The sequence below is a fragment of the Electrona antarctica genome (genome assembly GCF_951216825.1).
Source record: "Electrona antarctica genome assembly, contig: scaffold_25, whole genome shotgun sequence".
NCBI lineage: Eukaryota > Metazoa > Chordata > Actinopteri > Myctophiformes > Myctophidae > Electrona > Electrona antarctica.
Genome location: NW_027637034.1, coordinates 8,502,447 through 8,517,724, shown reverse-complemented (window position 1 = coordinate 8,517,724; position 15,278 = coordinate 8,502,447). Strand labels below are relative to the sequence as shown.

Here is a 15,278-nt window from a genome sequence, read left to right as displayed (position 1 = left end):
GCACGAGCGGAAACAACATGCTGTGTGTCTGTCTGTCTGTCTTTTGGGGGACCATGAGTTACCAAATTATATATTTATCGTTACAGTTGCTGAATGACCCTTTAGTCTTGTTAGAATAACACTAATATAATTACATTACATACATTTGTTTTACCACCACATATTCCTACGTAGTAATGTCAAAGTTGACTCACCAGTCTCATCTTCCTGTTCATCTTTAATCTGTGGAGGTTGTGGTTCCTCCTGGACCAGACTGGATCTCCTCTCCTGTTGTTCCTCTTTAATCTGTGGAGGGTGTGGTTCCTCCTGGACCAGACTGGAACTCCTCTCCTGTTGTTCCTCTTTAATCTGTGGAGGGTGTGGTTCCTCCTGGACCAGACTGGATCTTCTCTCCTGATGTTGTGGAGGTTGTGGTTCCTCCTGGACCAGACTGGATCTCCTCTCCTCATATTCAGATGAAACCTCTTTACACACAGACAGAAGGAGGAGAGCGAAGGTAGCATCAGCAGAGCAACTCAAAGTGCTTTTGTCAACTCAAAGATGACATTTATTCTCCTATTTGTTTTGTCAGGATAACCATTGTTTTAAAAATGTCTCGAGTCTCTTCACAATGCCTCACAGAGCAAGGCGTTGCTGTGTGTCTGTCTGTCTGTCTGTCTGTCTTTTGGGGGACCATGAGTTACCAAATTATATATTTATCGTTACAGTTGCTGAATGACCCTTTAGTCTTGTTAGAATAACACTAATATAATTACATTACATACATTTGTTTTACCTGAGAGAGTCTTGCACCACATATTCCTACGTAGTAATGTCAAAGTTGACTCACCAGTCTCATCTTCCTGTTCATCTTTAATCTGTGGAGGTTGTGGTTCCTCCTGGACCAGACTGGATCTCCTCTCCTGTTGTTCCTCTTTAATCTGTGGAGGGTGTGGTTCCTCCTGGACCAGACTGGAACTCCTCTCCTGTTGTTCCTCTTTAATCTGTGGAGGGTGTGGTTCCTCCTGGACCAGACTGGATCTTCTCTCCTGATGTTGTGGAGGCTGTGGTTCCTCCTGGACCAGACTGGATCTCCTCTCCTCATATTCAGATGAAACCTCTTTACACACAGACAGAAGGAGGAGAGTGAAGGTAGCATCAGCAGCGCAACTCAAAGTGCTTTTGTCAACTCAAAGATGACATTTATTCTCCTATTTGTTTTGTCAGGATAACCATCGTTTTAAAAATGTCTCGAGTCTCTTCACAATGCCTCACAGAGCAAGGCGTTGTGAGTAGAGCCCAACATCGGTCTCACCGATGTAGCCGTCATTTGTGGCACCGATGTGTTTTTCATTAATGTAACCTACACTTGTCTTTTAGAATGTAATACGCGCTCTTTCGGTTTGATATTAATTAATTTCTTACAGCTGCAGAGAATGGATTTAAAAAGGCACTCTGCACGCCGTGCCTCCGACTCTGGAGCCTAGGCTGCAGCAGAAAACCCTGCCCTGCGAGTGACTGTCATAAAGGGAAGTCCAGCTGTCATTCCGGACCCCTCGCCCTTAGAACTTTTACATGGTTGTGAAACTACACATATTGTCCGGAGCGTGGAGCACATTTATGTCTCCTTGCTCACTGGGAGCGGAGGCATCCGATGTATGGCTGTGTATACAGGAATATATGTAATTTATGTATGATCACAGACATTCTAGGGCTAGTATAACTATAGCCATGGTTCACATGACGCTCGTACTTCACGAGCGTCATGGCTTAACTTCCGCCTGTTTTACACGATCGCTACATTTACAGAGCAAACGTGTACATAAACATTCAGATTTCAAATATAAAGTACTCACATGTGCCACGGGTGTTAGAAATGTACTGGTACAGCGATTAGCATTGCTGCATCCCGCGTTGTGTAATAAAAAGGTATTTTTATCCAAGCTGGGGTTTTTTGCCATTGGCTTTCAACTACGCGCCCCTATCGGTCGGGAGGAGTGTGGCACTGGGTGTGTTCGATATAGGCACGCTGACCGCTCTGCCAATACAAACAAATAGGCGAGTGTGTTCCCGGTGTGCAACTGTGAATGGAACACGTGGAAGGAACACGTTATTCCAACCAGTTCCTTACCCCTCCATCAGGCGCCCCGGCTGGCCAGGGGGAGGCAGTTTAGAGACCAGGATTACTGCATGTTTTTGTGAGGGTACCTACCCTAGGAGACACAGGGAGAACATGCAAGGGAGAACATGCAAACTCCACACAGAAAGGCCCTTTCGCAAACCCCGCCTCGGGTATGGGCACTGATGACGCGGAGGGGGAAACACGCCGCCAGCACCCACAGCGCCCCTAGCGGGAATCGAACCCAGGACCTTCTAGCTGTGAGGCGACAGCACTACCAACTGTGCCACCGTGCCCCTAATACCAGCAAATTTCTAACACCTGTGGCACATGTGGTGAGGACTTTGTTTGAAATCTGAATGTTTATGTACACGTTTTCCATGTAAATGTAGCGATTGCGTAAAACTGGCTTCAGTTGTGTCATGACATGTGTTGGCGCCATTTTTGTTTTATTTATTTGTTCACTTCTTTCATAATGTTTATTTTCATATATATCAAATATTGTTTTGGAAAAGATAGTTATAATTTGGATTAATAGAAGCCTCCACCTCTAATTAGAAACTTAGTATGTCATGTCAATTTAGTGAGCCCCTTTGCACTTCCTTTATAATTTCTCCCCTTCAAAGTAAAAGCTCCTCTGCAGTGAGTCTGGAACAGTGAATTGTAACTTGTATTTTATTTTGAAAGGATCAGTGGGAGAGGAAGTGGGGTAGCCTGTTTAAGGTCTCTTGACATGCCTTTTGAGAACAATGGATTTATTTCTTACCTACTTACTAGCATACGAATTATTATTGTTATTGTGGAGCTATTAATTTGACCTTTTCAGTTTGATTATTCAAGTGGACTTTTGTGTAACATAATATGCATACATATTTTTTCGTTGAATTACAATTCCTCTTTGCACCTTTTTTCTGTTGGATATGGCGTATGAACAACATGTTTCAGGGCTAGTATAACTACTGGTAAATGTAGTTCAGTTCAGCTAGCTTAATGCTACTTGTAGCTAAGCTGGTGTTGTTCAGAGTCTACTAACCTGCAGTGTGTAGATCGATGTCCATAACAAAATCAATGTCCAACCGTTTGTTTTGTGTCTCCAGCAGAGTTTCTAGTGTCTCCATCTCTCTCTGGAAGAGGTTGACCATGAACTCTCCCACCGCGCTGAGGCGCTCCAACACAAACACTCTGACGCTAAGCTCCACACTACAAACATCAGCAGCGCCACGCTGCTGTTTGTCCACAACAAACAATATCTCCTCTCCCACCGACGCTAGCTGTTCATTTATCTTCAGCCGTACAGACTCCATTTGACGCTTTTCACCTTTGGGAGACATTTCCACCAAGCTTTCTGTTCCTACTGTAATATAGAATGTGTAATAAAGGCACAAACATCAACAATTCCCGAGAGGCACGACAACAACATTACCGTGAATAACTAGCGTGGCCACGTGATGCAAACAAGTACTTCCGACCGGGTCAAAGTTTTCACGCATGCGCAATAAAGAATCCAGGCACTGTTGTCTTAATGCCTTTCGCCCCCTGGTGGTGGAGGTGTGTAACTGCCACAGATAGATAGATAGATACAGTAGATAGATAGATAGATAGATAGATAGATAGATAGATAGATAGATAGATAGATAGATAGATAGATAGATAGATAGATAGATAGATTGATTGTTGGAGCCAAAATGCTTTTTGTTTATTTTGTTTTATTTATTTAAAGGAACTAATGACCAAATGATGTGTCCTTCTTATATCATGACGTCATGGCAATCAGTCAGTCAGAATGGTGGGTGGTTGTCATGGAAACCCTTATTACCGGTCACTGTGATGGCACTCAGGTGTGACAGGGGAAGACGACAGTTTTCGACCGTGCGTGGTCGATGGTTCAGTTTGTTGTTTATTACAGTTTATTTAAGTTTGAATACTACTGCTGCAAATGTGGATTTGCTCAATAAATGGATTGACATATCCGGCGTGAGCGAGGACCCTCGCCTCGGCTCGGAGGCACCGCGAGGACACGCGTACGGACCAGCAGCCAGCCGGCCGGCCCGCCTCGCAGCGCTCGGACCAGCAGCCAGCACTGCAGCGCAGCCACTGCCCGCCAGAACATCCCGGTGAGCGGACAGCCGCGCTGCCAGCCCTCCTCGCAGCGCTTGGAGCAGCACAACTCCCCGGTGCTTGATCGTGGCATTGGGACGCCTAGCCTAGTTTGAATTGGGCCGGTCCTCTGTGCACAGAAAGGTAACGTAGCGCGCTACCAGCTGGTTAACCTATATGACCATATACAAAAAACGTGTGCACACAAAAGGTACTTTGAGAAAGAGAGAAGAACAAAACAAAAGCGATTGGTGAAATCCAATGCATTGGTGGTTTTATGGTTTTCAACTCCTTTTTTTATAAGGTCTTAAGGTTTTAATGTGATGGTTGTAACTGTGATGAATAACTGTGGGTTTTTACTGTGAAATAACAAGGTACTGTTTTTATATTTTGACACTGTTGGTTTAATTGCAATAATGGATTCAGATAATGGTGTTCTGGGTCCAACTGAGCCAAACGTGGCACAATAGCCCCCAGTGGCTGAAGCGCACGTTACGTGCTCAAATGGTGATGCAATGGTTGAACCATCAGAGGGTGAAAAACAGTCCACAGAGGCTGAAACACAGTCCAATGTGACCACCACAGGTCAAGGTGCTCACAGGTTGAACCACAGGTTGAATCACAGGTTACCACAAAACGCAAGGTGAAATTAACACCAAAGGCCTTAGCTGAGAAAATTGACTCACTACAAAAGGAGAGAAAATCTAAATTAAACAAGGCATCCAACTTGCAGAAAACTATTGGAGAATTAATGCAAAGTGGAGGAGGATGCAAACAGGAAGTGCAAAATGTATTCATGAAATATCTCAACCTCTGCAAGGACGCAAGAGAGGCACAAAATGCACTCTTGCCATTAATCCCTCCTGAAGAAAATGAGAAACATGACATATGGTTCAAGGCCAAAATGATCAATGTCCATGACTTTATTGAGGATGTGAATGACTGGACAAATACACAAACTGTGCAAAGTGATGATGATGTTGAAATCAATCCCAATGACAGCATTTCAAATGTTGAAAGCACAAAATCCACTCATAAAAGTCACACCAGGTCTGGAACAAGCAGGTCCAGCACCTCATCGGCTTGCAAGCAGGCAGAGGCAGAGAGAGCTGCCCTTGCCATACATGCTGCAGCATTAAAATAAAAGCATGCCATTGAGGAAGAGGAAGAAATGCTGCAAAGGGAAATGTTACAAAAAAGAGAAATGCTAAGAAAGAAGAAGGAAAGACTGGAACTGGAGGCACAACTGGCAGCTGCTAATGCCAAAATAGCAGTGCTACAATCCCCCAGTCACCAAACCCCTTCACAGGCACCATCTGATGGAATGGACTCATACTTAGGAAATAGGAAAGGGGCAAAGCCAAAATAACCTTCAGTCACATTCAATCCCCATGCCAGAAAATATGAACCAGCTACACAACAACCACTCATACAACAGCAGCAAGCACTCAGTTCACAACCCCCACAGCAGCAAGCACTCATTCAAACACAACCACCACTATCTGTACCTTTGAATGCAGCACAGTACAAGAGCCACACTACTCACCTGAACACTCCAATGACACAGACTGTCTTTTCTCCTCAACCCAATGAAACCTCAACTGTATGCAACTTGCTACAAAAACAAAATGACATTACGGCTTTGCTAATGGAACAGCAAACCTCTCACTTACTGCCACCCAGAGAGATTCCATGTTTTGACGGGGATCCTCTACGATACAGAACCTTTGTCAGGGCCTTTGTACACTGCATGGAGAGAAACACAAGCAACAAAGGTGATTGTCTGTACTACTTGGAAAGGTACACCAAGGGTCAGCCCAACGAGCTTGTACGCAGCTGTCAACACATGGAGCCAGACAGAGGCTATGACATGGCAAAATACCTCCTTGAGCAACACTTCGGAGATGAGTACAAGATCACGGCAGCATACATGGAGAAGGTACTCAACTGGCCGCTGTTGAAATCTGAAGATCTGAAATCCCTTCAAGCGTATTCACTCTTCCTTCGCCCGTGTTGTAATGCCATGGAGACGGTACAGTATATGAGGGAACTTGACATGCCGGCCAACATGAAAACGGTGATTTCAAAGCTTCCTTACAAGCTTAGAGAGATTTGGAGAGTCTCTGCGTGTGGGATAATGGAAAGACACTATCGCAGACCCCAATTCACAGATATTGTGACTTTCATTAAAATTGTGTCTGACCCAGTCTTTGGGGACATTCAGAATCCCACAAAGATGGAGAAGAAGTCACACAGGGACAAGGTTACCTTTATAAAGCAAAAAGGAATCTGTTTGGGCTGCCTTCATGTTGGACATTTAAGCACATTTTGTGTTGTACGTTTGATTTGCAAGGTGTGCAACAAAAAACATTGTCTCCAGCTATATGCTGACTGGCCTGGAAATCTGAAGCCTCACTGGAGAACAGTTCTATGACCTGCCCAAGGTTTACACTCAAATGCCTGTAACCACCAGTAACATCATTAAAGAAGAGGAGCTGGCTAAGTGGCCATATTTGAATGGGGTTGTTCTTCCACGCATTCAAGCCAATGTTGAGCTATATTGATAGGTACCAATGCCTCTAAACTGCTTGAACCGTGGGAAGTTGTGAACAGTCGTGGCAATGGGCCATATGCCATTAAGACCCTATTGGGGTGGGTAATTAATGGTCCCCTTTCCGGCTACAGTGAGCAGAGCTAGAGTGTTACTGTTAACAGGACCTCCATAACACATCTGGAGGAGTTGTTGCACAATCAGTACAACCATGATTTTAATGAGAAGTCATCAGAAGACAAAGAAGAAATGTCAAGGGATGATATGAAGTTCATGGAAATTATGGCTGATTCCTGCAAGCTTCAAGATGGACATTACACCTTGGATCTCCCCTTTAAGAAGAAATAAATCTCTCTACCCAACAATCAGTGTGTTGCTAGGCAACGCATACTTGAAGAGGAGGTTTGGGAGAGATGAAAAGTTCCACAGAGAGTACACCAACTTTCTGGATGATGTAATCAGCAAAGGATATGCTGAACTTGTACCTGAACATGAAGTGGAACGTTCAGATGGAAAAGTGTGGTACATTCCACACCATGGAGTGTATCATCCCAAGAAAAGAACTCTGCGTGTGGTATTTGACTGTGGAGCAGAGTACAGAGGAAAATCTCTCAACAAGGAGCTTCTACAAGGCCCATACCTCACCAGCACTCTGTTAGGAGTCCTCACACGATTCCGGCAAGAGCCTGTAATGTGTTCCAATGACTCTCAATGACCACACACGTGTACAAGTACTAGTAGTAGTAGTTTACTGTACGCTTTAGGCAGGTAACAAGTAGTAACAACAACAGCAGTAGCTTGTACCGGTAGATATATATATCACGACAGGTCCTGTACGATCTGCTTTACGGCAGTGTCGTAGCGTTCCCTTAAAGGTGCAGCAGCATACATATATTCCATATGACCTCTCCCCTTTTCAACTTGTTTTCTCTTGTAAACAAAACAAAATTATAAATGCAGTTAGGACTTCTCACTTTTCAACTGAACAAACAAAAACAGCATAGCATCAACAATGAACAAAATATCACGTTTCACATTTCTCTTTTCTTTTCTCTTTTTTTTCCTTTTTTTTCACAATCAGCAAAACATTGCATGAACAGAACAATAACCTGTAGCTTTAATGACTGATGTTAAAGCAATGTTCCATCAAGTCAATGTGGCACAGAAGGATATTCTTCGGTTCTTGTGGTGGCCTGGCGGCGACGTATCCCAAGAACTAGTAGATTATAGAATGACTGTGCATCTGTTCGGGGCAGTGTCTTCTCCTAGCTGTGCTTGCTATGCACTCAGAAAGACAGCAGAAGACAACCACAACAGTTTCCCTGCTGATGTAATTGACACAGTCAAAAGAAACTTCTACATGGACGACTGTCTTAAGAGCTTGCCATCAGAGGAGGAGGCGGTTCAAATGGTCAAGGATTTGACAGATGTGTGTCAAAAAGGAGGCTTCCATTTGACAAAATGGATTAGCAACGATCGTGGAGTGCTGCTATCCATTCCAGAGGAAGAATGATCCAAGAATCTGAATTAATTCGATTTAGACCGAGACCAGCTGCCAGTCAAGAGAGCCCTTGGACTTCAGTGGTGTGTCGAGACAGACACTTTCAAGTTCAAGTTGGCACTCAAAGAACAGCCTCATACTCAACGTGGGATATTATCCATGGTCCGCTCTATCTACGACCCGTTGGGTTTTCTTGCCCCACTCACTCTTCCAGCCAAGCTCATACTGCAAGATATGTGTAGGAGGAACTATGGATGGGACGATGAGATTCACCCAATTCTCCAACAGCAGTGGACAAAGTGGTTGGGAGAACTGGAAAGAGTGAGGGCATTTGAAGTTGAAAGGTGCCTCAAACCGGCAGATTTTGGAGAGTCCACCCGTGGGCAGTTACATCACTTCGCTGATGCCAGTGAAAGTGGATATGGCAATGTGACCTATCTGAAGATATGGAACAACAGCAACAGGTCTCATGTTTCTTTCATGCTTGGCAAAGCCAGAGTGGCCCCACTAAAACATGTCACCATTCCACGATTAGAACTCACTGCAGCTGTTCTTTCCGTTCGTATCGACACTATGCTCAGAGCAGAAATGCAGCGTTGCCTTGAGAAATCCGGACTGCCAGCACTTCAGTCCTAAAATACATCAGAAATGAAGACAAGAGATTTCACACTTTTGTGGCAAACAGGATTTCTGCCATCCGAAGAACATCAGATGTCACACAGTGGAGGTACATTCATACCACCCAGAATCCTGCAGACAAAGCCTCAAGAGGAGTCAAGGTGGATGAATTGCTGAACAACAGAAGGTGGATTGAAGGCCCTGAGTTTCTATGGAAACCAGAGGATGAGTGGCCAGATGTAGATGGTACCTTGGAGTGTAACATTGCTGCTGATGACCCTGAGGTCAAGAAGGATCTCACCAGCAACGCAGTAATAATCGATACACCAAGTGCCACACACCAACTGATCACCTACTTTTCTGACTGGAAAAGGTTGAAGAGGTCAGTTGCTCTGATCCTGAAATTCAGGAAGACTCTATTAGACATGAGTCGAAAAAGAAACCAGCTGAGACAGGAAAATGTGGAAAAGGCTGAACAGGAAATGAGAAGCTTTAGAGCTGCATTGGGAAGCCAGCATTTAAACACCAGATGACCTTTCCACAGCTGAATCGGCCATCATACGCTTCACTCAGCAGCGAAGGTTCCCAGATGAACTTGCTGTGTTGACATCTGGATCGGGTGAAGTGAAGAAAGACAGTCCCATCTACAAACTGGACCCCATTCTGGAGGATGGTTTGCTTAGAGTTGGAGGGAGGCTGAGTAGGGCAGCAATGCCTGAGGAATCCAAACATCCTGTTATCCTCACAAAAGACCTCCATGTATCTACTCTCATACTGAAGCACATCCATGAACAAGTGGGCCATGGCGGAAGGAACCATGTTCTCTCCAGATTGCGGAGAAAATATTGGATCACTAGTGCCAATGCAGCTACAAGAAAGATCCTGTCTGACTGTGTGTTCTGCAGATGCCATAGAGGAAAGTTGGGTGAGCAGAAGATGTCAGACTTGCCCTTAGAGCGCATCGTTGCTGATCTTCCTCCATTTACCAACGTTGGAGTTGACTACTTTGGCCCAATTGAGATCAAGAGGGGGCGTTCGTTTGAAAAACGCTATGGCGTCATTTTCACCTGTATGGTATGTAGAGCAGTCCATTTGGAAGTTGCTTACTCATTGGATACAGATTCCTGTATAAATGCCATACGTAGGTTTGTTTGCAGAAGAGGACCAATCTCTCATTTACAGTCTGACAATGGAACCAATTTTGTTGGTGCCAACAGAGAGTTAAAGGAATCGCTGGCTGCTTTAAATCAAAGCAAAATTCAGTCTGCATTCCTGGAGGAAGGAATTCAGTGGAGCTTCAACCCACCAACAGCATCTCACCATGGAGGTGCATGGGAGCACATCATACGGATGATTCGACAAATACTAACATCAGTTCTACACCAGCAAACCTTGAATGACGAGGGATTTCAAACGGTGCTATGTGAAGTCGAAGCCATTCTTAATGATCGCCCCATAACAAAGTTGTCTGGAGATCCTAATGACTTGGAAGCTCTCACTCCCAACCACATTTTCACCATGAAAAGGATGCCAATTCTTCCACCAGGATTGTTTGAGAAGTCTGACCTCTACCTCAAAAGGAAATGGAGACAGGTTCAGTACATCTCTGACCTTTTCTGGAAGCGCTGGCTCAGGGAGTATTTACCCTTGCTACAAGAGCGACAGAGGTGGAGCAAGGAGAGGAGAAGTCTTGTACCTGGAGACATAGTGCTGATCGCGGACGCGACAGCTCCACGTGGTTCCTGGCTGCTGGGAAGAGTCTTGGAGACATATTACAGGAAAGGATTAGTGCGTTCTGCACGGGTCAAAACCAAAACCAGCACACTGGACAGACCAAGCTTTGCTTGATCCACGAAGCAGACACTTAAACCTCTAAGAGAGGATTGGTTTTGAGTTTTGTATGAATTATTGGCTCCATTTTGTATTTATTTGAATTGAATTGCTCACGGCCTCCTGCCATTCCCAATTAGGGGCCGGTGTGTTGGAACCAAAATGCTTTTTGTTTATTTTGTTTTATTTATTTAAATGAACTAATGACCAAATGATGTGTCCTTCTTATATGACGTCATGGCAATCAGTCAGTCAGAATGGTGGGTGGTTGTCATGGAAACCCTTATTACCTGTCACTGTGATGGCACTCAGGTGCGACAGGGGAAGACGACACAGTTTTCGACCGTGCATGGTCGATGGTTCAGTTTGTTGTTTATTTGAAAGTTTACACAGTTTATTTAAGTTTGAATACTACTGCTGCAAATGTGGATTTGCTCAATAATTGGATTGACATATCCAAAAGAGATTCAACGACTGGATAATGAATTAATCACTGCACGCGTCAAACTACAGTTCAACCCAGTTGCCCTGCTGTTTAGCCTAAAAGTACAGGCTTCACATAGATAGATAGATAGATAGATAGATAGATAGATAGATAGATAGATAGATAGATAGATAAGCTATTTGCACACTTTTGACAATTTGAATCCATGATGCATTGATATTAAAAGGAAAAAGTACTTTGTAATTTCACTAATTTGTCATTAAAAGGAATACTTGAGCATACGTACGCTACTTTGTCCACCACCGATAACTGGACACCAATATCAGGGAGTATATTATTATATTATCTATGTATTAGTACTAAATACCTAGTAATTATTACTGGTGGTTAATCAGCTGGTGGTTCATGAGCTATGCCTGATTTTCAATCGAGTGCTACAGTGCCACCCTTTATCCAATGGTTGTGGGCTTTGTGTCTAAGCAGGGTGACATAGCCCTCTAACATATTTCCATATTTCGTGAAAAACAACTGCATGGTTTGGCCTGGAGCGCTGACATAAGAAAATATGTATAATTAAAAATAGTGGGTGATCTAATGCTGCATTCACATGGAATCGGGCAAGCGGTAGACGGCAAACGGCAAAACCTGCTGGACGGCACGGTAAAAAGATTAAATATTTTAACATTGATGCCGTCTGCCGCTGCTGGTCTGCCGTGCCGTCCTGTTCCGTTTACCGTCCTGCTCCCGTCCACTAAAATGACTTACGGTTTGCCTGATCTACTGCTTGCCTGATTCCATGTGAATGCAGCATTAGCCAGGGTCAGAGGTCAAAAGTCAGAACACGAAAGTTGTTCGACATGAGGAGACGCATATGTCTATCCAAGTTTTATTGTTGACAGTCAAACGGAGCTATACCTGTTCAAATTTTGCATTTGAGTGCTATTGATTGAGTGCTATAGCGCCACCCTTTGGCCAATGGCCGTGGGCTTTGCATTCTCACCGTTTAGCATATCCCTCTACCATATTGCCAAGTTTCACGAAAACCGACTGCACGGTTAAGCCAGAAATGCAATTTTGTTTTAAGGGGCCAGGCACTTCGGGCGCGGCCCCTTAAAAACAGACAACTACATTAAGGGACCATAGGCCATTTAGCTTGGCCCCTTAATAACTGAACTGGAGACACCCCCAAAAAATCATGTTTGAACTAGGGACACCCCCAAAAGAATATATATATTTAAAATGGGGCACCCGCCCCCGCCCCCACCCTGCCAAGCAGTAGGATTTGAGTCATTGCATCTTGTTTGACACTGTTCCATATTGTGAAAATGTATTTCTAATCCTTTCTTAGATAGGTGACGATTTGACCAATTTTGAATATTGTATATTTTCTGTAACATTTTACATTTTCTGAATTACATTTGACGCAGTGATGGTCTCATAATATAATTTTTTCTTGTTTTTAGTTTTTCTTTTGGAGGTTACAAAAATAACAGATAGGCTACTCTGTATAGACTGTGTTAGCAGAGCTGCCATTACAGCGATAAGGAAGAGTCTAGATAGCCTGTAGCTAGTCGGACTAAACAAACATAACGGAGGAAAAGAATGAGGACTCAGCACTTACATTCAGCTCGTGACCATAATAACTCGAACATCTTTATTAGCAGCGTCATTATAAACACATTGGGTAACAGGCATATCCGGTACTTCCGGTGTGGCACTTCAGAATAAGGGTTTATCATTTATATATATACAGACAATAAAGATCACATCTTAACAGACTGTCATCATGGGAATGTGTCGCCGCACTAAGAGGCGTTGGTAGAAAGAGTGAGACCATAGCATGTCATGATGGATCAAATTTCCTCTCAGCTCCTCACTCACCTGTCCGGCAACAATTTATTGGAACAATTCCAATCTGGTTTCAAAGCACTCCACAGTACCGAGACAGCCTTAGTAAAAGTCACTAATGACCTGTTGATGACACTGGACAATGGGGATGCTGCAATACTAGTCCTTCTTGACCTTAGTGCAGCGTTCGACACAGTCGACCACCCCACCCTGTTAAGCCGGCTGGAGTCATGGGTGGGGCTGGGTGGCACTGCGCTCCAGTTCTTACAGTCATATTTGACAGCAAGAACTGTCTCTGTCGAGATTGGAAATGCCATCTCCACCTCTGCCCCTCTCATCTACGGCGTCCCCCAAGGCTCAATTCTTGGTCCACTACTCTTTTCCATATATATGCTCCCCTTAGGTCAAATAATCCGTAAGCACAACATCAATTTCCACTGCTACGCAGATGATACCCAAATTTACATGCCACTCAACACCTCCAACCCCAACTGTCTATCATCCCTAAATGCCTGCCTAGCTGAGCTTCAAAGCTGGATGTCTTCAAACTTCCTACAACTCAACACAAACAAATCCGAAATTCTCCTATTTGGCCCTCTCACCTCCAGAACCCACCTACAAAACTGTCTCGACTCCTTGTCAGCAAATGTCACACCAGTAGCCAAAAATCTGGGTGTACTACTGGACTCTGACCTCTGTCTTGAGGCCCAGGTTAAATCCGTGGTTCGCACTTGTTTTTTTCATTTACGCAACATCTACAGAATCCGACCAGTCCTTTCCACCCCTAACCTTCATAAAGTTGTCAATGCACTCATTTCATCTCGTTTGGACTACTGTAACGCCCTCTATTCATCACTCAGCAAAGGATCCATACACCGCCTACAGTTAATACAGAACGCAGCAGCAAGACTCATCACTGGAACAAGGAAATCAGAACATATCACCCCGGTACTGGCCTCACTACACTGGCTCCCTGTACATTTTAGAATAGATTTTAAGATTTTAATACTGACTTTTAAAGCTCAGAATGGCCTGGCACCGCAATACTTAGCGGATCTTATTAAACCCCACCAGCCTGTCCGCCAATTAAGGTCCTCTACCTTAGCCCTACTAGAGGTGCCTAGAACTAAAATGGTGACAAAGGGGGATAGGGCCTTTTCAAGCAGGGCTCCCAGGCTCTGGAACAGCCTGCCATCTGACCTGAGGTCTATTAGCTCCTTGGCTATTTTTAAAACTAAATTAAAGACCCACTTTTATAGGAAAGCCTTTTTAAACCGATAACCAATGTTTGCTTTTAATTCCCTTGATAATGTCATTTTATTGCTGTTTGATTGTTATGTAACACTGTTGTTTGTATATTGTTAAGCACTTTGTGACACTGTCAAAAAAGGTGCTATATAAATAAAGTTTATTATTATTATTATTAATCCACATCTTTAATGTCAATCCTCCGGCCGGCCGGCCGGCCTGCCAGCCAGGAGAAGACCCCCAAAACACTGTATTCTAGGTCCACTGGTGACCGTTAAGAAAAGGCAGACACGTGCATAGGCTTCAGCCCCTGCCCCTTTACCCGTCTGTAAAAAACTGCCCTCTCCAGTCCATGAAAGTAGCATTTACTATGGTGAAAGAAATGCAAAATGTGGCCGTTTTAAAGATGTTTTGGCCAATCTGCCCAATCTGCTCAGTAAAGCTTGTTGAATGTGTGACTTATATAAATACCACAACAAAATGGTCGTGCATCTGTTCCCAACGAGGCAGCCTGCTCATATCTCACCTTTGGAAGAGAGCTGGCTTGCAGAGCATGGTTTAAAATTCAGGCTGATCGGCTGTGGGGCCAATAGGGCTATACTGTAGGCTACTGTATATTGATCACAACATGAATGCCAGACATGCATGCCTCGGTAACTCCAAATGTCCCGTGAATCATTTAATATTTCATGACGATATATCATATCATCACAAGAACGCATCAGTGGACTTACCATCTGACAAAGAAATTATAGCTGTGTTGTGTGTCCAGATTTGATCCATTTCCCCAGTCATTCCGACATACGACAGTGATATGATATTAATCAAATAATAATCATAAGCTCTGATGAAAGATATCAAGACCCGGCCCACAACAGCCCTGCCAATCAGGCTCAGCCCTGTTGGCACAACAGGTTGTGTGTCGGTCTGGCGAGTGGGAGACTGGGGTTCAATCCCCGCTACCTGCGAAACACTACATCTGCAAAGGGGAATGAGTGAGCAATTGTTCAATATAAATGGCTTTTATAATATTCTTGCCAAG

General features: G+C 44.0%; 1 protein-coding gene across 2 annotated transcripts in view; it reads right to left on the bottom strand.

Moving 5' to 3' along the window:
• Nucleotides 1-3,519, bottom strand: part of LOC306919451 (uncharacterized protein) — a 55,641-nt gene extending 52,122 nt beyond the window's left edge. The window contains exons 1-3 of one of the 2 annotated variants that reach the window (XM_079532230.1): nt 3,132-3,519; nt 830-1,099; nt 195-464 (exon numbers count right to left, since the gene is read on the bottom strand). In XM_079532230.1, coding sequence (XP_079388356.1) covers nt 195-464; nt 830-1,099; nt 3,132-3,429 — 838 coding nt within the window. In that variant the 5' untranslated portion in view covers nt 3,430-3,519. The remainder of the gene's footprint in view (nt 1-194; nt 465-829; nt 1,100-3,131) is intronic. The other variant, XM_079532231.1, reaches the window with a different exon arrangement.
• Between the last annotated feature and the right edge of the window lie 11,759 nt (nt 3,520-15,278).